The 27,115-nt window shown below is 55.1% G+C and overlaps 1 protein-coding gene across 1 annotated transcript in view; it reads left to right on the forward strand.

The window, feature by feature from the left end:
- Positions 1 to 21,976, forward strand: part of Alpl (alkaline phosphatase, biomineralization associated) — a 30,421-nt gene extending 8,445 nt beyond the window's left edge. Inside the window, exons 2-12 of the mRNA XM_041652037.1 lie at positions 1,238 to 1,391; positions 5,981 to 6,100; positions 9,031 to 9,146; positions 10,048 to 10,222; positions 10,805 to 10,980; positions 13,828 to 13,971; positions 15,672 to 15,741; positions 16,754 to 16,888; positions 19,840 to 20,031; positions 20,391 to 20,510; positions 21,078 to 21,976. Of these exons, the coding sequence (XP_041507971.1) occupies positions 1,331 to 1,391; positions 5,981 to 6,100; positions 9,031 to 9,146; positions 10,048 to 10,222; positions 10,805 to 10,980; positions 13,828 to 13,971; positions 15,672 to 15,741; positions 16,754 to 16,888; positions 19,840 to 20,031; positions 20,391 to 20,510; positions 21,078 to 21,343 (1,575 nt within the window). The 5' untranslated portion in view covers positions 1,238 to 1,330 and the 3' untranslated portion in view covers positions 21,344 to 21,976. The remainder of the gene's footprint in view (positions 1 to 1,237; positions 1,392 to 5,980; positions 6,101 to 9,030; positions 9,147 to 10,047; positions 10,223 to 10,804; positions 10,981 to 13,827; positions 13,972 to 15,671; positions 15,742 to 16,753; positions 16,889 to 19,839; positions 20,032 to 20,390; positions 20,511 to 21,077) is intronic.
- The last annotated feature ends 5,139 nt before the right edge of the window (positions 21,977 to 27,115 follow it).

The following is a 27,115-nucleotide window of genomic DNA, read 5'->3' on the forward strand; positions in this document are numbered from 1 at the left end:
TGGGCATCACAGTCAGTTCCCTGCTTCCACCCTGCGGGGTCTGCTCAGGGAACAAATCACGTTGCGTCATCAGGCTTGAAGCAAGCGCCTTTACCTTCTGAGCCACCTCCGCGGTCCCAGGGACAGCTTTCAAAGTCAGTGCTCTTCTTCCACTGAAGGTTCCGGCATCAAACTCATGTCCCCAGGCTTGCTTGGCAAATGGTTTCACTTGACGAGCCAGCTCCCCAGCTCCCCAGCTCAAGGCAGAATATCTGAACAGATACGCCAGCACAGAAGGTGTAGGTGTGCCCAGGGCCGAGGAGCCTGTGAGATGCTGCTTAGTGTGTGAGTCAGACCAAAATATCCGCAGTTCAAACTCTGTGGCAAGCAGCTGTCCAGCTTGTATGAGGCCCTGGGTTTGATCACTGGCATTGTTCCCACCCCCCAAAAAAAGAAAAAAATTGGGAAAATACAGAGATCATTAACCAAAAAAAAAAAAAAAAGAAAGAAAAAAAAAAAAGAAAATCGAAGTCAGCTACTGAGCCGTACACCTGTAATCCCATACTTGGTAGGTATAGGTAGGCAGGAGAATCAGGAGTTCAAGGTCATCCTCAGCCAGTCTTCTTCGGCTTCTATACCTCTTACCAAAAACTGATTCGTCCTTGAAGAGAATCAGGCAAATATTGGTGTCCTAGGTACAAATACCCTTGTGAGGAAACCCGGGCTGTTTATCCCTGCTGGGTGAGGCACACGGAGTCAGAAGGCCCTGCACTCAGTTGTAGCTTTACTTCTTGAGATGTGGTCCATGAGCCAGCAGCAGCCAGAGCATTGCCTGAGAGCTTCCAGAATGACGGACTAGTTTAGGCTGGGCCTAGGACTGCCTTGCTGGGCGACTCCAACACTGTCCTCTAGCTGGCATGAAAAGTCTGCTCTTGGGGAGGTTAGGCAGCTGGGGTTGGAGTATATATTTGCAGGACAGGTGCATTTAGGCCCGGAGAGATGACTCAGCAGTGTAGAGCACCGCCTGCTCTTCCAAAGGTCCTGAGTTCAATTCCCAGCAACCACGTGGTGGCTCACAGATGCATTTATGTATGTTTGCTTGCACAGGTACTCACGTGATTCTGTCCCTGAGTGGTAGCCCACTGCGGGGCTTTGGTATTCAACAGCTTGCCGGATGGACCAAGGAACAAAGGCCTGAATGAAGAAACTGCCCTAGGGTGGCATCCACATACCTTTTCTCCTCTTTTCTAACTTCTAGGATTGGAACATCAATTAACGTCTGACGCTGCCAGCCTGCCTCTTCCCACCCACCCATCTGGGCTCCGGAGCAGAACGGGTCTCAGGGTACACCATGATCTCACTATTCTTAGTACTGGCCATCGGCACCTGCCTTACCAACTCTTTTGTGCCAGGTAAGACTGCCAGGCTCAGGTGGAAGGAGTGGGTAAGCAGGGTTGGAGGAGATTGTGGTCTGGGTTCGAGGTCATGGACATCCAAAGTATCGAAGAAGACCCCCTCAGCTTGCTTTTGAACTCGCCTTCAGTGGGAAGGCGTGTGTGTGGTGTGTGTGTGTGTGTGTGTGTGTGTGTGTGTGTGTGTGTGCAGGTGCCTACCGAGGCCAGAAGAGTGCCCCAGATCCCGTGGAACTGAGTTTAAAGGCAATTGTAAACCATCCCACATGGATTCTGGGAATCCAGCTCCTGGTCCTCTGAGTAAACAGTACATCTTCTTAACTGCTGATCCATGTTTCTGTGGGAATTTTTTGTTTTCACCCATGGAAGCATTTCTATGATATGGTGTTGTGTTTAACCCTTTCCACCATGGAGGCCAGAAGAGGGCACTGGATCCCCTGGGACTGGAGTAACAGACAACTGTGAGCCACCACGCGGGTGCCGAAAATCAAATTGAGGTTCCCTAGGAGAGCAAGAGCAGCCAGTGCCGCTAACCCCCAAGCCGCCCCTCCAGCTCTCCACCTATTTCTGAGATGGGGTCTCTGACTGAACCTGGAGCTTACATTTTTTTAAAATATTTATTTATTATTTATTATGTATACAGTATTCTTTCTGTGTGTATGCTTGCAGGCCAGAAGAGGGCACCAGACCTCATTACAGATGGTTGTGAGCCACCATGTGGTTGCTGGGAATTGAACTCAGGACCTTTGGAAGAGCAGGCAATGCTCTTAACCACTGAGCCATCTCTCCAGCCCCCTGGAGCTTACATTTTTAACTGAACTAGCTGACCAGCAACTCCTAGGACCCACCTGACTTGTTTCCCCAACACGGGTTACAGATGCATGTCGGGGATCTGAACTCAGGTCCTCTTGCTTGTACAGCAAGACCTTTAGCCCTGAGCTATCCCCTCAGCTCATCTGTCCCAGCATTTCTGTAGCTAGAGTCAGCAAGGAGAGTCCTCCTCGGCTCCCTCCATCGTGTGGCTGCAAGTCCTGCTGCCCTGCTCTCCATGAGCCTCAGTTTCTCCATCTGTCTGGTGGAGATAACGCCATTCTTCTTTGGAGTCATTAAGGAGTTGTAGGGACTGAGCTGACTTAGTACCTGACAAGAAGGGAGCTCATGGGCTGGAGAGATGGCTCAGTGGTTAAGAGCACTGACTGCCCTTACAGAGGTCCTGAGTTCAATTCCCAACAACCACATGGTGGCTCACAACCATCTGTTAGATCTGGTGCCCTCTTCTGGCCTGCAGAACACGGCATATATAATAAACATAATAAATCTTAAAAGTGGGGGAGTGGGCCGGGCGATGGTGGCGCACGCCTTTAATCCCAGCACTCGGGAGGCAGAGGCAGGCGGATCTCTGTGAGTTCGAGACCAGCTCTGGTCTACAGAGCTAGTTCCAGGACAGGCTCCAAAGCCACAGAGAAACCCTGTCTCGAAAAACCAAAAAAAAAAAAAAAAAAATGGGGGAGTGCAGAGAATGCTGGCTTCTTAGGAAGTCTCTTACTTCAGCAGAAGAGATGGGGGTGCAGAGTGTTTGCTCCAACAGTGGTGGGGTTCCTAGGTCAGCATGTTCTCTGGAGTCCAGTGAGTCCCATCCATGGGTACCCTTGGGAATCCAGGTTCACCTGGATGGGGTCCCTGCTTCTCAGCATTCCCGCCTCCTGGATATGAGAGATGAGCTAGAGACAGAAAAGGAAGAGAAGTAACTCCATTCCTAGGGGATCCAACAGAATGATGGGTTTTCATAAATATATATATATATATATATTCATATGTGTATATATTTGTTTTCATATACATTATGTATTGTGTTTATATTATATATTATGCATATATTGTGCTTGTGGAGCCACCATTCAGATTAGGGAGGCGTTCGCAGGCACAGAACAGAGGCCAGTTTCTCAGTGCCCCTCCCAAGCACCACTCTGAATGTTCTGGACCCCATAATGGATTTATGCAATGGGTACTAATTAGTACCTTAGGACATAATGTCACATCCTGGGCATCGGTCCCTGTCATTTGTCCCTTGAGACAATGGTCTCCTGGTATTCAGTCATCTAAACAGTTATTGCTTAATACTGCCGGTTCTCTAGCAAGGCGGTCGGTGTGATATTGACTCAGCCCTTGCTAGAAACAGGCTCTGGAGTCCCCTTCGGATTCCCAATCTAGCAGAGGCTGGTTAAAACGGTGGCAGGGCCAGTATTGAGAAAGATCGCAGACATGGGCAGACTGGCGTCAGTCAGGCCTGGTGTCTGCCTCACTGCTGGGGGTAATGGGCATGTGGTCAGAATGGACTGAGGTGGCACCAAGTGACGGCAGAGGCTCTGTGACCAAGGGTGTGAGAGACTGGAATTGGCCCTCTTTGTAGAATCAGTGATCTAAACCATCGGCCTGGGTGCTGGTGAAATGTGGGCTCAGTTGGTCAGGAGCTGGGTTTGATCCCCAGCTGCCATGTTAAAAGCTAGATGTGGGGACGTAAGCTCATTATCCCAGGGCTGGGAAAGTGGGGATTGGGGGGTTCCTGGGGTTTACACAGCCAGAGCAGCTCCAGGGCCCAGTGAGAAGCCCTGTCTCCTAAAAACAAGGGACTATCTGTTATAGTCTCACCAGCTCCCCATTCCATTCCCCCGGCCAGAAAGTAGAGTGAAGAACTTACCCAATGGCCAGAGCTGGACAGCAAGGCCTAGGCTTCCAGGTTCCCCTGGGGGCCTCCACTGTGAGGTCTGAAATTGGGGGTCCCAGCAGACACTTGTGACAGAGGAGGGACTGGAGCTTAGGGATGAAGTCAGCAGGCAGAGTTTGGGGTGCAGGACACATGAGAGATCACTGAGGAGGGCTGGAGGCTGGGGTGCCCAAGGCTTGAGGTAGAGTATAGTCCCCCTCCCTGGGTTGTCATAGTGGCCGTTGCCGGGCGATGTGAAATATCCTCAGATCTTCCTCAGTGGCTCATTTTTGGTCTCTTCCCTTCCTGCTGGGAGGAAGTGATGTAACACCTCCTCTGAGGTGGCTGAGGTGACACAGAAGGTATGCATGTTCCGAACTCTTGGCACACAGGCTGGGATCCACACAGGTGCCAGGACAGAGTGGTTCCTCAGGAGCATGCTGTCCTGAGAGGCAAGTGTGGGCCTGAACAGGCTGGAACGTGTGGCCATATCTCCAGCCCACAGATCGGCACTGTGGCCCTGGGCTGGCCCCTTCACCTCTCCTGGCCTCTGCCTCACCATGGCCAGAGTGGGAGGTCTCTGAAGGAGGTATCCACACAGGGCCTTCAACCCTGGACTCTCAGTTCTGTGGATGGGTCTAGTGGGGCCAGGGAAACCCATAGAGGAAGCTTTGTAAACAGATCCGGAGATGGGAGCCTAGGGAGAGGGGATACAGGGTGGGAAGAAGGCGAAGGGGCATCTTCAGAACCTCTGGGAAGCAGGTGTGTCGTTTCCACAGTTAGTGCGGTCCTCAAAAAGATCCTGAGTCAGCCTGGCGGTGGTGGCGCACACCCTTAATCCCAACACAAGGGAGACAGAGGCAGGTGGATCTCTGTGAGTTTGAGGCCAGCCTGGTCCACAGAGTGGGTTCCAGGATATCAGGGCTACACATAGAAATACTGTCTCAACAACAACAACAAAGTGAAAGACCCCAAATCAAAAGTACAGATAACCCATTTGACAGGCAAGGAAACTGAGGCTCAGGGAAGTGATTTGCCTGGAGTTCCACAGCTATGGATTGGTTGGTACAGAAGGTAGAGAATGGAGAAGGGGGGTGGGAGAAGAGAAGAGACTCTATATTTATTTATTTATTGGTTTTTTGAGGCAAGGTTTCTCTGTAGCTTTGGAGCCTGTCCTGGAACTAGCTCTTGTAGATCAGGCTGGCTTCGAACTCACAGAGATCCGCCTGTCTTTCCCTCCCGAGTGCTGGGACTAAAGGCATGCACCACTACCACCCCACTGAGACTCCAGTTACTAACTCTACCGGGAGGTAGTGAGGGTTAGAGAGTGAGGGGTGGGGATGGAGACTCAGCCAATCCCTTCCCAGCTACCCCAACAGGAGTGCCTTGTCCGTACACGTGATGCATTCAACAAAGGCTGGGCTTACTTTCTGGTTCATCTCTTAGTGTTCTCATCAAGAAGCTCCAATCCAGCTGAGCCCACTGTAATAAACAAGCCAGGTAGAGTTTATCATTGATAGCTAGCTACCTCTAGGAACTTCTGCAGCGGTTTGTCCTTGGTTAAAAATTACCCTGCTTGCTGCTGATTGAAGGACAGATATGGGTTTGGCAAGGAAATCTAACTTTGCCAAAGTTTGTTCATACTGTGTGTCTTTGGAGGAGTCACTTGGTGTCTCTGGTCTCTGGTATCTTCATTTTGAGATGTGTGAAATTACCAGTGTCCCAGGGTAGTTTAAGGGTTTGCCTGGAACCTGTTCACAGACGTTCATTATCTCCTCCGTGTTTAGATCATCTCAGCCCCCAGGAATGAACTACTGGGGTGTCTGAAATTCTGGGGATGGATAAACAATTCCCCACTTTGCCAAATAACCGCTTCTCTCTGCAGAGAAAGAGAAAGACCCCAATTATTGGCGACATCAAGCCCAGGAGACCTTGAAAAATGCTCTGAAACTCCAGAAACTCAACACAAATGTGGCCAAAAATGTCATCATGTTCCTGGGAGATGGTGAGGCTGGGGGCAGTGACTCTGAGAATGGTGGGGCTGGGGGCAGTGACCCTGGGAATGGTGGGGCTGGAGGCAGTGAGGCTGGGAATGGTGGGGCTGGGGGCAGTGAGGCTGGGAATGGTGGGGCTGGGGGCAGTGACACTGGGAATGGTGGGGATGGGGGCAGTGACCCTGGGAATGGTGGGGCTGGGGGCAGTGACCCTGGGAATGGAGGGGATGGGGACAATGAGGCTGGGAATGGAGGGGCTGGGGGCAGTGACCCTGGGAATGGTGGGGCTGGGGACAAGGATGTTGGGAATGGTGGGGCTGGGGGCAGTGACCCTGGGAATGGTGGGGCTGAAGGCAGTGAGGCTGGGAATGGTGGGGCTGGGGGCAGTGAGGCTGGGAATGGAGGGGCTGGGGGCAGTGACCCTGGGAATGGTGGGGCTGAGGGCAGTGACCCTGGGAATGGTGGGGCTGGGGGCAGTGAGGCTGGGAATGGAGTGGCTGGGGGCAGTGACCCTGGGAATAGTGGGGCTGGGGGCAGTGACCCTGGGAATGGTCGGGTTGGGGGCAGTGACCCTGGGAATGATTGGGCTGGGGGCAGTGAGGCTGGGAATGGAGGGACTGGGGGCAGTGACCCTAGGAATGGTGGGGCTGGGGACAGGGATGCTGGGAATGGTGGGGCTGGGGGCAGTGACCCTGGGAATGGTGGGGCTGGGGGCAGTGACCCTGGGAATGGTGGGGCTGGAGGCAGTGAAGCTGGGAATGGTGGGGCTGGGGGCAGTGAGGCTGGGAATGGTGGGGCTGGGGGCAGTGACGCTGGGAATGGTGGGGCTGGGGGCAGTGACCCTGGGAATGGTGGGGCTGGGGGCAGTGACACTGGGAATGGTGGGGCTGGGGGCAGTGACCCTGGGAATGGTGGGGCTGGGGGCAGTGACCCTAGGAATGGAGGGGCTGGGGACAGTGGCCCTGGGAATGGTGGGGCTGGGGGCAGTGACCCTGGGAATGGTGGGGCTGGGGGCAGTGACCCTGGGAATGGTGGGGCTGGAGGCAGTGACCCTGGGAATGGTGGGGCTGGGGACAGTGACCCTGGGAATGGTGGGGCTGGGGGCAGTGACCCTGGGAATGGTGGGGATGGGGGCAGTGACCCTGGGAATGGTGGGGCTGGAGGCAGTGACCCTGGGAATGGTTGGGCTGGGGGCAGTAAGGCTGGGAATGGAGGGGCTGGGGTCAGTGACCCTAGGAATGGAGGGGCTGGGGGCAGTGACACTGGGAATGGTGGGGCTGGGGGCAGTGACCCTGGGAATGGTGGGGCTGGGGGCAGTGACCCTGGGAATGGTGGGGCTGGGGGCAGTGACCCTGGGAATGGTGGGGCTGGAGGCAGTGAGGCTGGGAATGGAGGGGCTGGGGGCAGTGACCCTGGGAATGGTAGGGCTGGGGACAGTGACCCTGGGAATGGTGGGGCTGGAGGCAGTGAGGCTGGGAATGGTGCGGCTGGGGGCAGTGACACTGGGAATGGTGGGGCTGGGGGCAGTGACCCTGGGAATGGTGGGGCTGGGGGCAGTGACCCTGGGAATGGTGGGGCTGGAGGCAGTAAGGCTGGGAATGGAGGGGCTGGGGGCAGTGACCCTGGGAATGGTAGGGCTGGGGACAGTGACCCTGGGAATGGTGGGGCTGGAGGCAGTGAGGCTGGGAATGGAGGGGCTGGGGGCAGTGACCCTGGGAATGGTGGGGCTGGGGACAAGGATGTTGGGAATGGTGGGGCTGGGGGCAGTGACCCTGGGAATGGTCGGGTTGGGGGCAGTGACCCTGGGAATGATTGGGCTGGGGGCAGTGAGGCTGGGAATGGTGGAGCTGGGGGCAGTGACCCTAGGAATGGTGGGGCTGGGGGCAGTGACACTGGGAATGGTGGGGCTGGGGGCAGTGACCCTGGGAATGTTGGGGCTGGGGGCAGTGACCCTAGGAATGGAGGGGCTGGGGACAGTGGCCCTGGGAATAGTGGGGCTGGGGGCAGTGACCCTGGGAATGGTGGGGCTGGGGGCAGTGACCCTGGGAATGGTGGGGCTGGGGGCAGTGACCCTGGGAATGGTGGGGCTGGAGGCAGTGACCCTGGGAATGGTTGGGCTGGGGGCAGTAAGGCTGGGAATGGAGGGGCTGGGGGCAGTGACCCTGGGAATGGAGGGGCTGGGGGCAGTGACCCTGGGAATGGTAGGGCTGGGGGCAGTGACCCTGGGAATGGTGGGGCTGGAGGCAGTGAGGCTGGGAATGGAGGGGCTGGGGGCAGTGACCCTGGGAATGGTAGGGCTGGGGGCAGTGACCCTGGGAATGGTGGGGCTGGAGGCAGTGAGGCTGGGAATGGAGGGGCTGGGGGCAGTGACCCTGGGAATGGTTGGACTGAGGGCAGTGAGCCTGGGAATGGAGGGTCTGGGGGCAGTGACCCTGGGAATGGTGGGGCTGGGGACCGTGACCCTGGCAATGGTGGGGCTGGGGGCAGTGACCCTGGGAATGGTTGGGCTGGGGGCAGTAAGGCTGGGAATGGAGGGGCTGGGGTCAGTGACCCTAGGAATGGAGGGGCTGGGGGCAGTGACCCTAGGAATGGAGGGGCTGGGGGCAGTGACCCTAGGAATGGTGGGGCTGGGGTCAGTGACCCTGGGAATTGAGGGGCTGGGAGCAGTCAAATTGGGGGCATTGAGGCTAGGTCATTGGAGCCTGAGGCGATCGATGTTTGGCTGGAAAAAATGACTCCTGCTAGGAAGTGACAGGGCCATGTGGCGGAGGGTTCTGGGGCATAGAATTAGGAGAAAGGGACAGACAGACATTTACAGAGCCTTGCCCTTCTGTCTGCTGCCCACTCTCCTTGGCTGTCTTGTCACTGAACTAGAGTGCTCTGGGTGCCTGGGTAGGTTGTGTGGAAGGCCTGAGAGTCTGAGCTCTCTGTCCCCACACAGGGATGGGCGTCTCCACAGTGACAGCTGCCCGCATCCTTAAGGGCCAGCTACACCATAACTCTGGGGAGGAAACACGGCTGGAGATGGACAAGTTCCCCTTTGTGGCTCTCTCCAAGGTGAGCTGTTTCAGTTCCACCCTCCACATGGTGGGCTGCAAAGCTTTCAGACCTCCTGGGTCCTGTGGTCCCATCGTGACACCTGGACAAAAGCAGGCATTCCCAAGGTTTTTGGAGGCTTTTAGCTCATTGATCCAGAACCTATTGTTGGTGTGTAACACACTCAGGTAAAAGTGAGTGTGGTCCAGTTTGAATCTGTCCCAAGCTGCTTGTGTCTGAGTAACTAACATCTGCTGTCCCCTGAGCTATGTCTTGTCCTTGTCCCTTCCTCCACTGACAGTTGCCACTGTCCTGACCCCTATACCCATGATTGATTGTGACTGTTTTCTGTAAGCAGAGTCAGCCTAGTTCACACCTCCCAGGTTAGATTATCCGCGTGAACCATTCGGTACCCTGCATGCTGTGGGCAGCTGTGGTTCTTGGGAGAAAGAGGTTGAGGGGGTATATAACAAGCACCCCCTAGCCACCCAGAGTCAGGCCTCAGCTTCTTCTTAGGGAAAGAGGGGGGACTAGTTTCTGGACCTCCAGGGAGCTCTCAAGCTCACGGGAGCCAGGAAGGTAGGCCTATAGGATCTCCCTGGGAAGTCTGGACAGAGTGGTGACCATTTGCAGGGGCAACAGAGAAGCCAGGTTGGTCTCTCAGACCCACTGTCCCTTCCCCTCAGGTGGGACATTCTGACCCACCTGCTCCCTGCCCTGTGCTGGTTCCACAGACCCAGGCTTGGAGGGAGACCCTGAGTTCTGCCAAGGCATGGGAAGCAGGCAGCTCAGTCAGGTGACCTTCTGGTTCTGGGGGACCTCAATGAGTGGCAGCAGCCCTCACACCCTGTTCCCCTGATGGAAATGGGGACTGGGTGGCCATGCTGGGTGCCCATCCCCTGACTCTCCCTCCCACCTGCAGACATACAACACCAACGCTCAGGTCCCCGACAGCGCGGGCACCGCCACTGCCTACCTGTGTGGTGTGAAGGCCAATGAGGGCACTGTGGGAGTGAGCGCGGCCACTGAGCGTACGCGGTGCAACACCACTCAGGGGAACGAGGTCACCTCCATCCTGCGCTGGGCCAAGGATGCCGGTGAGCCATCACAGGCAGAGGTTCTGTGACTGTCTGGGTCTTAGCCTCCCCGTCCATGCATGCGAGGGTGGAGGCAGGTTCTCCAGAGCCTCTTGTTCCCCTGTGCAGAGGAGCCAGGGAAGCCCCTCCTGAGCTGAGGAGCCTGCATGGAAGGCCTGGGTCTGTGTAATTCGCTACAGAGTGGGCAGAGCAATGGAACCCCCAATTTTGAATAGAGGTCAGAGCACCAAGCTAGGGCCAGCCCGCAGCAGTTCAGGGTGACTGCGCCTTCCTTCTGCCCCAGGGACTTGGAAGGCAGGGTGACAGAGCCCTTCTCTCTCCATCTGAGGTCCCTTTGGGGCTGCCTAGGGCTTCCTATAGGCATGGGCTTCACAAGTCACGCATGGAGGAGAGGACCTCAGCCTGCCTCAGGTACAGGGAAGGGTGTTCAGCTGCTTCTGCCTTCAGGCAAATTAGGGAAACTGATGCCCAGGCAGCCAGAGGAACTGATGGGAGGCAGTCTACGGCAGGAGGGGGAGGTAACAATCTGAAGGGCATCCCTCATCTGCAAGGTGTGCTCACCTCTCCTGTCCCACACCTCAGGGAAGTCTGTGGGCATCGTGACCACCACGCGGGTAAACCACGCCACCCCCAGTGCAGCCTATGCGCACTCGGCTGATCGGGACTGGTACTCGGATAACGAGATGCCACCGGAGGCTCTGAGCCAGGGCTGCAAGGACATCGCCTATCAGCTGATGCACAACATCCGGGACATCGATGTGAGTGCGAGCACCAGGCATGGCTATGACAGGGTGGGGGACAGTGGGGTGCTGGGGGAGGCTGACCTGGGAAAGGCCTGGGTTCTCCATACACCTGGGAGAGCTCTCAGACCATTAGGGGATTTGTGGTTGGAGCAGGCAGCCACTGTAAGATTTCTCTGCGGTGGGGCTGTGAGTCGAACCCTCATGTGGCTGCCACACCCCGAGAACCAAGTGCCCAAGGATTATTCCATGAATTGGAGTCTGATGCTGCACCCTATCCCCAGTATGCACTGATACCTCTCTGATATGCACTGACATCATGCGCACACACACACACACACACAGTATGCACTAACACCCCCCCATACACACAATACACAATGACACTCCCCACAGTATGCACCGACATACAATGTGGTCTTAGGGGATGGTCCGCCCTACATAGTCACACTGCACAGAGTGGCACCTGCCTGCACACAGAGCTGACGTGCCCAGGAAACATCCAGAGCACGCCACGCCTTTCCCAGTCTCGCTCCGCTTTTGGCTAGTTTGTATGACCTTGTGCCGTCACTTAACCCCTGAACGTCCCCTCGTGCAACCCTTCTGCCATCTGGACCTGCTCTGGCAGCTCACTGCAAGAACTAAGTAAGAAAATCCCAGTTGAGTTTGGTGCAGAGCCTGCCCCGTGAGGGCTCAAGTGGCAGCCCTTACATGTAAGCCACCTGTCCTTGATGTACACATTTTAACACCCAAACAGGTTCTTACACGCAGGCCTCAGCTCTTGGGGAGAGTTTCTGGGTTGTTCTTTTTCTCCTGCGAGGGCTGACAATGTCTTAGACCCATTGAGCCTGACATATGGGCTCAGTGAGGCTCAGGGGAAGCCCCGAGATTCAGGTGCCCTCTCTCCCAGCCCTCCTCAGTCTCTCATGCCCCCAGCTCTCTTTCCACTGCCTTCAGGGCCAGTGGTCCTGTTGCCTTCCCTTAGGAAAGAGCCACATGGGACGTAGCCACCCACCTGGCTTTATCTCCACCTGCCAGGCCGCACTCCCCCTCCTTTGCCCTCCCATTTCCCACCTGCTGGCTCCCAGGCTGCGCTGCGGGAGGCCAGAATGAGGTCATATGTGAGCACACTGGTCCCAGGGGTAATTACAGTAACTCTAGCCAGCTCGGGCAGGAGTTGCTGAGGCAGGGCGAGGCACTTTAGAAAGAGATGCTTCGCAGGCAGTGAGGGGAGCTGGGGTCTCTTAGAGCCATGAGGACATGAGCCAAGGAGTCAGAAGGGGAGCCCTTAAGACCCCCCCTCTGCCTTTACTCTCCTCTTCCAGTCCCCCCCATTTGCCCCTCTGTCACCACCACTAACCCAAAAGCCCTCCAGACCGTCTATGAAATGAAAATCCTGGTGTCCACTCTGAAAATAAATATCTCGAGCTTTAAAGAGAGAGAGAGAGAGAGAGAGAGAGAGAGAGAGAGAGAGAGACAAACCCAAACCCCAAAGTCGAAGAGTGAGCCTGTTATTTGGGAAGCTTAATGAGGCCGTGTGAAGTCTCCACTGGGCTGGGAACCTCATGCTCCGGGCAGGAAGATTGGGGGATTTAGTTCCACTCTGAAAATGCCAAGGGGTCAGGTTCTGTGGGAACAGAAGGCGCCAGCGACCTGGAGTCCTTTCCTCCCCATCCCAGTCTGCACTGCCCAGGCTCCTCACCACACGGTGAGGGGAAGACCTGGCCTCCTTGGGAGCGGATCTTCCATGGTGGGATCTTCTCTGAACTGCCATTCCCATTTTATAGACTGGGAAACTGAGGCCCTGCAAGGTCAAAAAAAAAACAGGCCCTTGGTTAACAAACAGTAGAGTTGGGTTTTTACTTCAGTGTCCTTGGCCCTTCTGGGTGCCCATGGCTGCCCCAGGGGTGCCTTCCCCACATCTACTGCCTGCTCAGACGCCCAACCCTCTCCTTACCCCGTAGAACCCTGGGAAATAGAATTGAAAGTAGAGGGAGAACTTTGCCCCATCTGGGGACAGTGGATCTCAGGTGTCAGCCAGGGGCAGCAGCTTGGGCTGTCGCCCACGGTGACAGGAGGACACGGTATGGCGGTCACCATGGGCTGTGGCTGTTATGTTCTTGGCCTCTACTTTAAAAATAGTTAGGACTTCAAACATGGATTCCCTAGGAAAACAAACAACCCCGCGTCCGTCTGCCCGCGCATCCCAGCCACAGTGGATAAAATTAGCCTGGCGGTGACTACGCAGACGTGAGGCTGGCCCGTGTTTGCCTAGGCAGTGGGCTGGTTCCCAGCTGGGCTGCCCTGAGACCTCCCTGGCCGAAGCTCACTGTGAGAGAAGAGACTCCTGAAGGCCCCTTCCTTGGTTCCAAGCATACAGCAGAGCCACCAGGGGCTTCTGGTAGAGAAACACTGGGTTCTGGGTTTGAATCTTATCTGCGTCATGCACCACTGTGTGGCTGAGGGGCAAGATCACATCTCTGTGCTCATGTCTGTATTGAGAAAATGCTGACCGCTTCCCTTGCAGCTTGGGTAGGAGATTGAATGAGTTACTCTATTTCAGTGGCTCAGGGCCTGGCACACAGTAAATGGGTTTTCCTCCACAGGGGGTGTTAGCCTGGTGGAGTAGGCATTTAGGAACACTAATATTCCACCCAGAAGCCCCAACCACAGTTCTGCCAGATCAGTGATTTCATTTCTCCAATCTGAACAAGTAGGGGCTGAGAGAACACGGGCCCAGGACTTAACCGGCTGGGCGAGCATCCACACCTCCACCCAGACTCTGATGGCTGCTTTCCAGGCTGGGACGCCAGGGGCTTCTGAACAATTTAGAACCCTGGGTGTGATAACTCATGTGTCCTTCAGGTGATCATGGGGGGCGGCCGGAAGTACATGTACCCAAAGAACAGAACCGATGTGGAGTATGAACTGGATGAAAAGGCCAGGGGCACAAGGCTGGACGGCCTGGACCTCATCAGCATTTGGAAGAGCTTCAAACCCAGACACAAGGTAGCTGACGGCCGCAGGTGGGGTCAGCTATGGGACCTTGGGCTATGGGACCCCCACCTGTGTCTCAAACGTTCTCTTCCAGCGAGGGTCCTGCTTCTACCTTTGTTCATTCTACCCCTTACAGACCTATGACCGACACTCGTGCCCCCTGCAGGGCGGGCACCAAGGGGGGTAGTGACAGGGTTAGGGAGTCACCTGGATGGACCCCAGGCAGAGGGGGCACCTACAGAGGCACCAGAACAGAGGGAGTGTCGTGTGTCTGGCTGGCAGGAAGTTGGAATCATCAGGCATGCAGAGGGGTTATCACAGAAGCCCTGGACAATTGAGAGGGCACGGGGAGGCAGTGCAGGGCAGATGACAGAGACACAGCTGAGGAGAATTCCTGGCTGAAGAGGGAGGTGTAAAGCCCTCAGAATGCATCCCCGGGGCCAGGGCATGGGTGGGCTGGGACGGAGGCTGCAGCAAGGTCAGGTCAGGCTCTGATTCCTCCGAGAGGCCTCTGGCCCTTTAAATCTGCAACAGTGGGCCAGCCGGGCAGCTGGGTCTGGAAATGACTGTGGTCAGAGCTGAAGACAGTGGGGAGCAGCCTGGCAGCCGCTTTGATGTCACTCTGGGGTTGGGTTTCTCAGGGTTCCAAGGCAGTCCCTGGGGAGGCTTGGTGGGATGAGGTTGAGCTAAGAGTATGGTTGGGACAAGGCTGGGGACAGCCCCATGCATGGGTACAGGGTGTGGGAGCGACTGACTGTTCTCTTTCCCCTCTTGGGCCAGCTTGGACAGGCAAACCAAAGAAACACCGGCCTCTTTGCCTCAGTGTCCATAATCAGGGCCAGCAAGCCCTTCTAATTGTCCCAGGACTCTATCTGGACTCCTAGCATGGGGAGGGGCTCATACTATGGCCATGAGCTGTGCCCGATAAGTCCCTGTTGGATCCCAGATTTTGGGTGTCAATTGAAAGGCCTAGAAGTCGTTCTCAGTGCCCCTGATGTTTGTGTGTCTCAGTCTGTAAAATGGGGGACAGTCTTGAGGCTGCTGTGAGGATTGCCTGACACGGCAGAGCACTGGGGACCTGAGTCCCTTCTTACGTCCTTTCTGCCACTCCCAGAGAGCAACCTAGAATATTGGGAAAACAAAACAAAACAATAAAACTGCTCCTAAGGCAGCTGCCCAGAGAAGGCAAGAGGGCTGTCTTGACAGCAAATTCCTCACAGTCCTGGGCCCTGGATAATCCAGGCAGAGTCTCCCTGTGTTCCTGTGCTGTGGGGGAGGGATGGGATTCCCAAGGCACAGCCAGTGAACTTCACTCCTTCCTGGCTCTCCAGGGGCCCCCCAAATACCACTTATTCCCTTCTGTAGGCATCCAAGGTCCCTGTGACCTACACATCTCACCTTTGCCTATTGACACCCTTATGGGACAAACAGCTCCCTGGTCCCAGATGGATCGGTCTCTACTTTGCTTCAGGACCCCCAGAAGCTGTCACAACCACCAGGAAGCCCTGCCTGGTCTAGCCCCCAGGATCCTTGTCTACCTGGGTTGTACACTATAATGCCCATGTGTCTGTCAGTTTTTGAGTACTGAGATGGTAGGTTCCCAAGGCAGGATGTTAAATGATGAAGGGGAACTGAATACCCTGACTCCGAAGCCAGTTGGGGCTGTCCCCAGATTTCCCAGCCTGCACTGACACAGCTCTTCCCACCCCCAGCACTCCCACTATGTCTGGAACCGCACTGAGCTGCTGGCCCTCAACCCCTCCATGGTGGACTACCTCTTAGGTAAGTAGAGAAGGCGGGGACCCCATGACTAGGGCTGAAAGAGGCAGCCCCCTGTTGCAGGGCCTTTCCAGGATGCAGGGAGGAAAGGAGGTTTTTGTTTGTAGAGTTAAGCTGTTGGAAGAGATGAGCCCCAGTTGGCATAAGAACCCAAGATCAGAGAGGGGAGCAAGCATGGCACAGCCAGGGCAGAGCCAGCCAGGCAGCCTCTGCCAGTCCTCAGGGTGACCACTGTTCCCTAGAGAGTAGGGACCAGCAAAGCGTGTGGGCACTCCAGAGGCTGATTGGCACAGAGGCCAGCTTGCCAGCAGGAGGGACATAGGGTCTGAGCTGCAGGAGGCTGGTGGCTCACACCGTCTTGAAGGTCAGCTCTTGCTTCCAAGATGCTCGAGATGGAGTGGCATAGAGGGTGTGCTGGGCTCAGCTGGCATACGGTGACAGGGTGAGGGATGGCTCTCATATGGGAGTAAACCGGGGACAGTGAGCAGAAGACACAATGACCCCGAAGTTTCTGCCACTTTGCCGCACAGGCCTATGTGCCCTCTAACCCCATCTATAAAAATGCACAGGCCAAGCCCCGGCCAGAGTCCATGGCCGGAGAGACGGGGTGCCGTGTCTTCTTGGGTTTGAGTCGCAGGTTTGCCCTTTCACCTGCTGAAAACAGCAAGTTGCCTGGGCCCCTCAGAGCCTCTGTCTCCTCCTTGGTGAGGTGGGCCATAGACACACCCACCTGTGCCCCTGGTGAGGTGGGTGTGCCCCCGGCGAGGTGGGCTGTAGGCCCTGTGCCCCCAGCGAGGTGGGCTGTATGCCCTGTGCCCCTGGCGCGGCGGGCTGAGGATAATGAAAACTGAGTCCCCTTCTGGATCCACAGAGCCTTCCAATAAGATCCCTCCCTCCTACATTTGCCCCAAGCTGAGCATAGGGATTTTGTATCCTCTGTGACACCCCAGGTTTCTTGGGGTCCTCCCTGCAGACTCAAGACTCTTGGCACCCACACTCTTGCCTACGCCCACAGGTCTCTTTGAACCCGGGGACATGCAGTATGAGTTGAACAGAAACAACCTGACTGACCCTTCGCTCTCTGAGATGGTGGAGGTGGCCCTCAACATCCTGATGAAGAATCCCAAAGGCTTCTTCCTGCTTGTGGAAGGTAGGGCCTGATGGAGAAGAACCTTCCAGAAACATGACTCGGGTTAGGCAGAGGGATGGTACAGCTTTCAAAGAGAACTGCCAATCTGGGGGTGAAGAGAGAACTCCCTCGTAGGAGAGGATGCTCCCAGGGAAGACTGGAAGGTCAGAGGATGGGGAACTGCCTCTCTGTCAACCCAATCTGAGAGAGCTTCCTGGCAGAGGAGGCAGTTGTCTTTCTCTGAGACCTGGCTGTGGAGGGCCATCCAGCCGCTAAGCCCCACCTCTGCAAAACCAGTTCCACCTGCTCTTTGGCTGTCAGGGGTCAGGGAGATGATGCTTGGGTTCTTGCCCTCATGCTACCATGGCTGCGGGGCCTTTGCTAACCATGTCTGTAAAATGAGGCCAAAACTTGTCCCCTGTCCTAGAGCGGAGACTCAGCTCCGTTGTGTTCAGAAATGTAAAGCAAGGACTTGGGGTAGATGATCCAGTCAGTGAAGAGCCTGCCACGCAAGCGTGAGGACCTGAGTTCAGATCCCAGAACAGGCGAGAAAGTCAGGCCTGCTGATGAGCGCCGGGAAACGCGGTCCTGAAGGGGTGGTGACCAGTAGGGCCAGCCAGGTTCACCTTCAGGTTCACGGAAAGATCCTATCTCAAAAAGTGGAGGCGAAGGGGCTGGAGATATGACTCAGTAATTAAGAGCAGCTCCCAGCGCCCACATTAGGCTGCTCACAACCACTTGTATTGCCAGCTCTAAGGGATTCGACACCCTCTTCTGGCCTTCACAGGCACTTCCTACACAAAGAAAGAGAGAAGAATAAAAGTACATCTTAAGGCTGGGGAGATGGTTCAGCAGTTAAGAGTGCTTGCTGCTCTCCCAGCAAATTTGGTTCCTACCACCAACACCAGGCTGCTCACAGCTAACTCCCTGTAACTCCAGTTCTTGAGGACCTGATGATGTCTTCTGGTCTCTATGGACACTGCACACATGTGCATAACCAAGCGTGTGTGTGTGTGTGTGTGTGTGTGTGTGTGAGAGAGAGAGAGAGAGAGAGAGAGAGAGAGAGATTAAGGTTAAAAATAAAAGCTGGGGGGGGGGCTGGAGAGATGGCTCAGTGGTTAAGAGCATTGCCTGCTCTTCCAAAGGTCCTGAGTTCAATTCCCAGCAACCACATGGTGGCTCACACCATCTGGAATGAGGTCTGGTGCCCTCTTCTGGCCTGCAGACATACATACAGACAGAATATTGTGTACATAATAAATAAATAAATATTTTTAAAAAATTAAAAAAAATAAAAGCTGGGTGTGGTAGTCCACACCTTTAATCCTTTAATTCCAGCACTTGGAAGGCAGAAACATGCAGATCCTTGAGTTCAAGGCCAGCCTGGTCTACAGAGTGAGTTCAAGGCCAGCCTGGTCTACAGAGTGAGTTCAAGGCCAGCCTGGCTTACACAGCAAGTTCCAGGACAACCAGGGCTACACAGTGAGACCCTGTCTCAAAAATAAATAAATGAATAAATAAATAAATAAATAAAATTCTTTAAAAATAAATAGAAGGGAAAGTGATTGAGAAGACACGTAGCCTCCATCTCCAGTCTCTACACACACATCCATGTGGCCCCGTGCACACACCCATAACTAACCAGTTCACAAACCCTGGGGGAGCAGGCAATGAGAGTTAGACCTCAGTGTTTCCATTGCTATCACTGTAATTACATAGTAGCCAAAGCAACAATGGGAAGTAACAAAGTTTCCACAGTCTTCCAGAATTTCAACAGCCCTTGCCTTCTATGGTCCCTTGCATGGCCCTGCTGAGATACGCATGTACTCACCCCACGCAGACACACAGGCGTGTCTGCACACACCGTGCCCAGTATACACATACCCGCTCAGGCTCCTCCACCCTCCAGAGGCCAGTGGCCACCAGCCCAGTTGGCTACCTTTTTGCCAAGCCCTGGGGTTCCCACCAGTGCCGCGGTCTGGCCCCAAGCAGGCCTCCGATCTGAGGAAGCGCCAGGATCCAGTGGTGGTGAACACGGGTCCCCGGGAGTGGTCCTCTTTGTGAGCAAGGCCAGGCCAGCTGCTCCCAGAACCACAACAAAGGGAAGGCCAGCCTTCCTGCCCTGCCAGCCAGCCCGGCCAGCACTGAGGGTGAAGTTAGCAGGGAGGGAGCTCCTCCTGGAGTCCCAGCTGAGGACCCTCAGAACTGTAAGTGACCACTAGGTGGCATCCTGCAGGCAGATTTAAAAAAAAAAAAAAGCATTTGCTAAGGCCTGCATATATACTCCAAGGGACTAGCGTTGGGATTCAACCTGCCATTGGCCTTTCTGGAAAGGCCACCGTGACACTGCCTAGGCACTTGTGGGGCTTGTGCTGCTGTGAATATCCAGAAGTCCTCATGCTTTCTGCTTATAGGGATGTGTTCATGGAGGAAGCAAAACTACGGGCTTCGGAATGAATCAGACCTGAGCTCCTATCCAGTACCCCCTATGGGAATGCCACGCCCCCATGCTTCCTCAGATGGCCTAAGCTATCTATATATACATGGCTGAGTCACCATCCCTGCCGGGGGTTGCTGTGAAATCAAACAAGATGCCTCTATCATACCCAGCACACAGTAGAGACTTAAGCGTGTTCCCCTTCCCTTTCGTTCGCTTCCCTGAAGCCTTCAGCCACCCCTTAAACAGTTGAGGATGCTGAGCAGGGAGCAGAGGGATGGGGGAAAGAGCCAAGCTCTGACCCGCATTTCTCCCTTCGCTGGGTGACTCTGCTCTGCCCACGTTCACCTTGCCCGCCCTCTGAAAGCCACTTGACCATGTGAGACACCTGAGGTGGACCTGGGGAGTCCCTGGGGAAGGTCACTGTCATTCCCTATCAAGGAACTGTCAATCTAATGACAGTGTCCTGGGGCCTGTGGAGGCAAGGCTCCCTCCCCTGTCACTTCACGGGAGGCCTTTGTCTTGATGTCCCCAGGAGGCAGGATTGACCATGGGCACCATGAGGGCAAAGCTAAGCAGGCCTTGCATGAGGCCGTGGAGATGGACCAGGCCATCGGAAAGGCAGGTGCTATGACTTCCCAGAAAGACACTTTGACCGTGGTGACGGCTGATCATTCCCATGTTTTCACTTTCGGTGGATACACCCCCCGAGGCAACTCTATCTTCGGTGAGTGGGCCGCTTCCTGGGGTAGGAAAGCCGGCAAGGTGACTGGGACCCCATGCGAACTGAGGAAGAACAATGAGATAGTGGTCACGGGAGGGAGAATACAAGAGAGCTGAATGTGGCGGACGGGCGAGTCAGCTGTGGCGGCATAGAGAACGGGAGAGAGAAAGGGTAGATGCATGGGGAGGAGATATTGACGGGATGAAAGGCATTGGCATTTGGAAGGTGGCTTCATGGAGGTCATTTGGGCTCCTGAAGGATCTCAGGAATACCAAGCCACAGACCCTGAGGAGCTTGGTTAGGGGGCTGCCAACCAGACTTCCAGTTCTCTGTGGTGACCTATGACTCCCTTCCCTGCACAGGCCTGGCTCCCATGGTGAGTGACACGGACAAGAAGCCCTTCACAGCCATCTTGTATGGCAACGGGCCTGGCTACAAAGTGGTGGATGGTGAACGAGAAAACGTCTCCATGGTGGATTATGGTGAGACCGCCAAGGCCGGGGCTGGGCGGGGAGAAGGTGTCCCTCCAGCATGGGCTGACGTGGTCCTGGAGAAGCCCAGATTTGAGTCAGAACTTCAGTTCGGGTTCTCTCCTGTGCTTTAGCAACTTGGACACAGGATTCCACCTTTCTCAGCTTTGATTTCTCTCATGAAATGCAGCTGCCTTCTGGGGACTTTACCCTGGAAGGTGAAATTGTCTCATGAGCCTAGCTTGGTACCTGGCCTGGTGGGTACCACCTGTGTTTTACCAGATGGATATTCTGTAGGGGGCTGAGAGTGTTGTTTTCTGGGTCAGGCAGGCTTGGGTTTGAACCCAGTTGCCTCTGGTGAAATACCCACCTCCACCCGGCTACCCCTGCTGCCACCATTGCCGCCACCAACCCACCCACCCCACACCCCAACTATCACCATTCTGGGTGCTGAGCCCTGGCTTCCTCTTCTGTGAAAAGAGCCTTCAAGCCAGTCTGGGGGTGAAGGAAAGGGGGGTGCTGCTTCTCTTATAGCATTGAGGCCCAGGCAGGCACTCAAAAGATGTTTCTGGCCTACAGCTCATAACAACTACCAGGCCCAGTCTGCTGTCCCCCTGCGCCACGAGACCCATGGTGGGGAAGATGTGGCCGTCTTTGCCAAGGGCCCCATGGCACACCTGCTTCACGGCGTCCATGAGCAGAACTACATCCCCCACGTGATGGCCTATGCCGCCTGCATTGGGGCCAACCTCGACCACTGTGCCTCCGCCAGCTCCTCGAGCAGCCCCGCCCTAGGGACCCTGCTGTTCCCATTGGTGCTGCTCCCCCTGAGCACTCTGTTCTGAGGGCCCACGCCCCAGGACCACAATGGATAGCCAGCTCCCCTCCCTATGTGGCCCACCACCTGGCAGCCCACACTCAAGGGAGAGGCCCAAGCAGCCTCCAGCGGGAACAGAAGTTTGCTGCCCATCTTCCGTCTGGAACCCTCCATGGGCTGGAAGATCCCAGGCTCTGCCTTTACTCCCTACTCAGTACGCTTTGGCCGGCAGGGCAGGTCTCTCTCTTGGGCAGGCAGAACACAGACTGCACAAATTCCCAAAGCACCTTATTTTTCTACCAAATATATTCTCCAGACCCTGCAACCTCCATGGAACATTCCAGATCTGACCTTCCCTCCCCTCATCCCTTCCTTCTGGAACACTGGGCCCCATAGTCATGGCCAGTCCCCAAGCCCAGCCCTTCCTGGAGGGGAGACCAGGTCTGCTCAGGATGAGACTCCCAGGAAGCCACCTCCGGGGTTGGCTGTCTCCCCAGGGTGGCCACCGGACAGGACGCACACTCCCCACCCAGCTCCAGAGACACACGCCAGCCCTTCACTGAAGCGGTCCTCCTGTTTGGAACAGCAAAAAAAGAAAAAAATTAATTTCTCTTTTTGGTGTTGGTTTAAAGGGAACACAAGACATTTAAATAAAAACGTCCCAAATATTTCTGAGACCAAAGCTGAGTCTTTGTGGTCAGTGGGAAAGAGACCAAAATAGGCCCATCACTCAGGAAAGAACTGGACTTGGGGTCCAGGGTGAGGGCATGGTGAGCAGAGACATCAGTCAAGGGGTTCACCACTCACCAGCTGCGATGATGTGGATCCCTGGCTTTGCGTCCCAGTGCCCTGGTGTATGGCAGTGGAAGACAACCCGCTTGTGGGTCATTGTGAGTTGAAAAAATAAAGAGTCCTTTGTCTCTAAACCCACAGCAGGAAAGGCTTCAGTGACCCAGGGTGCCCTCACAACATGACACCCACAAAATACATTGCGTGGCCTGGTGCAGCGTATGCAGCTCATTGCCTTCAGCAAATCCCGAGCGCGTGCCAGGCACTGTGGAAAGGCTCAATAATTGCATGGCAGTGGCCAGCGAGAAGGTTTAGCTCATCAAGCCACTTGCCGCACAAGCACAACGACTCAGGTTTGATCCCCAGAACCCATGGAAGGTAGGAAGAGAATACTGTCCCCACGAGTTGTCCTCCGACCTCCCACGCATGTACTGCGTGACACACGCTCGCACACCATCAATCCTAGAGGGTCGTGGTGAATGGGATGGACATACGCCTTCCCTTGCAGAACTTCTAGCGACTGATTTTCCCATGCCCAGTTCCATGGGAATGCTCCAGATATTGGGGTACATAGAGTCCCCCAAATTTACTCCTCTTGCCTCAAGTCGCTTTGCTCATGACAATGAACACTGACCCCTGCCTAGAGCTAATAACTCTGGCCTGATACTGTGTGTATATTCCTTCAGTGTCCTCTTGGAGGAGGCTTTTTCCCATCACCCATGTTTATGAATGAGGACACCCACAGAGTAGGAGGCCATATGATTGTCAAGGTCCCCCACGTTGTAGACAGGGATTTGAATCCAGATTCGCTCGATGCCAATGTTCCTGCCCTTAATGACATCTTTTATTTGTTTATAATACATTTCCAAATTCCTGCCCACCCAGTCCCAGCCCGTGCCAACGACGCACAATCCACACCAGTGAAACAGGAACCAAGACCGAATAGCCGGAGTGGACTGAAGAGGACACTGAGCAAATCCTACTCCGAGCTCCCTGGCAGTCAAAGCAAAAAGGGAAGCACAGCCAGGCTGATGCTGGGTTGAAAATTAAATTGTATGTGGTCTCTCCAGGACAGAGAACCCCGCCTCATCTTGAACTGTGTATTGCAATGAATTGAGTCTTAGCACTATACGTTCACAGTCTTTGCCGGTTCTCCGGACTATCGTTTAAGCAGTTCCTTCTATTCACATGGAAGCAGTCCTTTAAACATTTCCCAGCACTCTCTGTAGCCTATCAGTGTTCACAGCTGAGAAACACGATCGCCACAGGGACTGGAGACAATGGGCCTGTGAACCGTGACTTTGCGTCTCAGGCTGAATTGGGCATGAGTTGCTAAGCTGAAGTAGTAGAAACAGAAAGAGAACAAGAGGGTTGTGTGCCTTGGCAGCAGGGTGCAAGAGACACACTTGAGAGTCATGCCCAGGGTGTGGAGGAGAGGGGATGTTTCTTCTCTAGCTCCCCTCCCTCACTGGTCAAGGACTAGGCCAGAGAAAGAGCACATTGAGCTCCCAGCTTGCTTCTTGAAGGGCTGAAACCCCAGACCAGTTATAGGAATCAATGCTGGAGGGCATGGGAGCATCTGCTGAGCCTAGGGGCCAGCATGGCTGAATCAGAACCACAGACACAGTGGACTGGGGCAGAGTCTTGCAGCCCCTGACACCTGTGCCTAGCACACTGTGGGCACCGAAGACCCCTGGGAACATGCAGCTCTTCCTCTGTGGGATCCTGTCAAAGTTGTCCAGGTGCTCACGTCCCAGAGGGCAGAGTCCTGCCTCATACACATCATAGTACCACTGTAACCGTGGCTGCTGATCACAGGGGTTATGCATCCCAATCTGAGCCAGGGATCTAGGCACTGGGCCCAGCTCTGTCCCTAGCAACCACAACCATCACAATTGGCATCCAGTGGCTCACAGGTTCCCTTGTCTTCAGGTTTCTCAGGCAAGGACAAAGATGGGCAGGCAGGTCCTCTTCATAATACAGTGAGTCTGTTTCCATGTCAACAGATGGGTACCCTGGCTAAGAGGTACAGACCCAGGCTCTTCCCACTGGCAGCTACCACCTCTACCTGCTGCACCGGTGCCCTCTCTATCCGACCAGTAGTACCTCGCTCGGTAGCAGAGCCAGCACCCAGTCCTAGCTTCTACTTGGAGTTAATTGGTAGGAACTGGTCATGTGTCCATCCAAGTGCAAAGGGTGCTGGGAAATGTAGTTTTGTTTGGGAAGCTACCCTTTACCAACACAGAAGCAACGTCCTGGGAAGAGATGAGCTGAAACAGCTGGGCAGCAGGAACTTCAGGTGCCACTCTGAAGAGGCTGAGGGTTGCCAATGAAGGCCCTGGGGAGCCACAGAAGGTCCTACACCTGGAGAATGAGCCCCATTGCTGACACATTCTCTCCGCAGCCAGTTTTGAGGAAATTTCTCGGATGCTGGAGGCTGGGCAGCTGCGCTAAGACTGCTGCACCAGATCAGGGAAGTCTGGGGCCATGGAAGTAAGGTGGGAGATGCCCAGACACGGCCCTCAGCAATCTGGCTCCTGGTTATGGAGGAGGAGTTTAGTGCTGTACCTGAGTGCTGTCAACACGCCAATATTCTGAGATTAAGAGCTGGTGGCAGCAGGACACCGTACTCAGTGCCCCAGACGTGGAAGTGAGTTGCCACCTAAACAAAAGGCATGCTTTGCACATCATCCTGTCTGGTAGATAGTCTCACCCTTGCTTACAGATGGAAAAGCTGAGGCATGATAGCTCCAGGCCCCCTTGCTGGGTTTCACCCCCTCCCGTACTTCTAAGGTGTTAATCTATCCAAGGACAAGTGCTCCAACCCCACAAGCCACAGGACTGTGGGTTCCTTGGGGAGAATTGGGGAGAGACCTAGACAGTGAAGTTTGTAATTACCCCTGGGCTGAACTAAAGACCTCCCACTGGGATGCTCCCTGGGATGCAGGGGAGTGGTGATTAAGCAGTTGGGGAGGGGCTCCTGGTCCCTACATGGTTTCCTCTACCTCCATCATGGCATCAGGCCCTTTCCCCACTCCTCAGGGTCCTCAGGGTGACCCTCAGGTGAGTGAGCATGAAAGCTGACAGCAGAGAAAAGACAAAACAGGCAAGGCTACTGGCTGGACCACCTCCACCCTGCCTGTAGGAGCACAGACACAGGCTCCTCACACAGTAGGTTATCTGCACAGTGGGTGCATAAATGCTCTCCCAAGCCCATAAATGCTCTCCGAAGCAGTCCCGACTCCAGCGATTTCCTTGGTGTCTCCTGGGTCTGAGGCACTGTCCCTAAGTGCTCCTTGACGTGCTTGGGTTCACTAATTTTTTACCAACCATGTTTGGAAGGCCAGGGCTTATTATCTCATTTTACAGATGAATCAACAGGATCAGACAAGAAAGGTGATCAACTCCAGAAAAATGTAGCATCAGTGAGGGTTAGAGCCAAGGCTCCAAGACCAGCAGCACAGGCTTTTAAAAAATTTTTATTTATTATTGCATGTGTTGTGAGCATAAATATAGGTGCGTGTCACAGTGCACCGTGGAGGTGAAAAGACTTTCAGGAGTTGTGTGTTTTCCACCAAGGGTTCCGGGTAGTGGTGAAACTCCGAGGCAGGCGCCCTTTTACAGATAAGAAATAAATCCTGAGTGCTGCCTGTCGGGGAGACTGTCTGGGAAAGTGGCATGAACAGGGACCCAGTTAGAAAAATGGGGGCCTGCAGAAAGCTGAAGGGCAGGTCACTGGAAGCAGGGGCAAAGCCAGGCAAGAAGGAACTGATGTGTTCAAGGAGTAAAGAGAGGATGACATGCTGGAGCCCAGTATGACATACTGGGCAGTGGGGGTCGGAGAATGAGGGCCAGCCCTAGACTGTGGTACATAGCAGTCTGTGTGTTCTGGTGGCAGAGGGGAAGCCACCATGGGACCCAAAGAGTGGAGGGTCGGGACCTGCGCCTTTGCTTTGTAAAGCAGACTTAGCTACTGTTAACCGAGCCGGACAGCAGTGGAGGCTGCTATATAGCCTGTGGGCCCTTGTGTCCTCGGGGACAGAGGTGGTAGTGGCTTGGAGTGGTGGAGAGTGGTGGCCGATGGCTGGATCATAGACATGTTGGGGAGCTAAAGCCAGCAGGGGTGTCTGGCCAATGGCATGTGGAGGGAGAGTGGAGGAGCCTGGGGCACAGCAAGAGCCCCAGTTGCCCACAGACAGGGTCACAGAGGTATGGAGAGTTCTGAGCACACAGGGGAAGTGATTTGCCCAAGGTTACACAGAGCCGATGGCCAGAGTGTCCCTTCCACCCCAGGACCTCTGGGAGAGTGAGGAGAGATGTAGCTGAAGGGGCGCACTTGTTACCAGACTCAAATAGGGCAAGAAGAAGCCCCAAGGATGAACTCAGACAGATCCCTCCAGCCCGGGCCACTGCCCCTGGAGGAGCCTTTTTTTCAGCTGTACCCTGCCTATGGCATGGATGGAAAAGCTCACCAGGGGAGGAGGGGCTGGGGTCAGATGATTGACAAAACCATCATTTCAATGGTGGGCTTCTGCCTAGGCCAATTCAGGAGCTGGGTGGAAACCGTCCAACTATGAAGCTCCTGGTGTGTCTTCCTGGACTTAGGATCTGGAGCCTGAAGTCTTTCCTGAGCATCCCCAAGCACCATTTGCCTGATGCCTGCTTCTGCCCACTCCCAGACCTCGGGACCCCTCCAGGTCCCCTTCGGCTTGGCTCTGGTCATGGCTCCTTTCCTGAGGCCAGGACTGAGGCCTCCCTGGCTACTGCCCAGACCACCCAGCGCCAGGCCCTGGCGGAGCCCGTCAGGGCCTGGCCAGCCGTGGTCTGGCTCCGCCTGAGGGGCTGTGGCCTGGGAACCACTGGCTGTCTCCTCAGGGAAGCGGCTGGGTCTCCAGAACAAACATGGAACCGCAGGCTCCTCTCCTGCCCACCGAAGAGGGAGCTGCTTCTGGCTCCTAGCCACAGGCCACTCTCCAGGCCTGGCTCCCACTATGTGGGGGATGGGCTGGGG

The sequence above is a fragment of the Microtus oregoni genome, unplaced genomic scaffold, assembly GCF_018167655.1.
Source record: "Microtus oregoni isolate MIOR12 unplaced genomic scaffold, Mior012 000005F_ref0000423, whole genome shotgun sequence".
NCBI classification, from domain to species: domain Eukaryota; kingdom Metazoa; phylum Chordata; class Mammalia; order Rodentia; family Cricetidae; genus Microtus; species Microtus oregoni.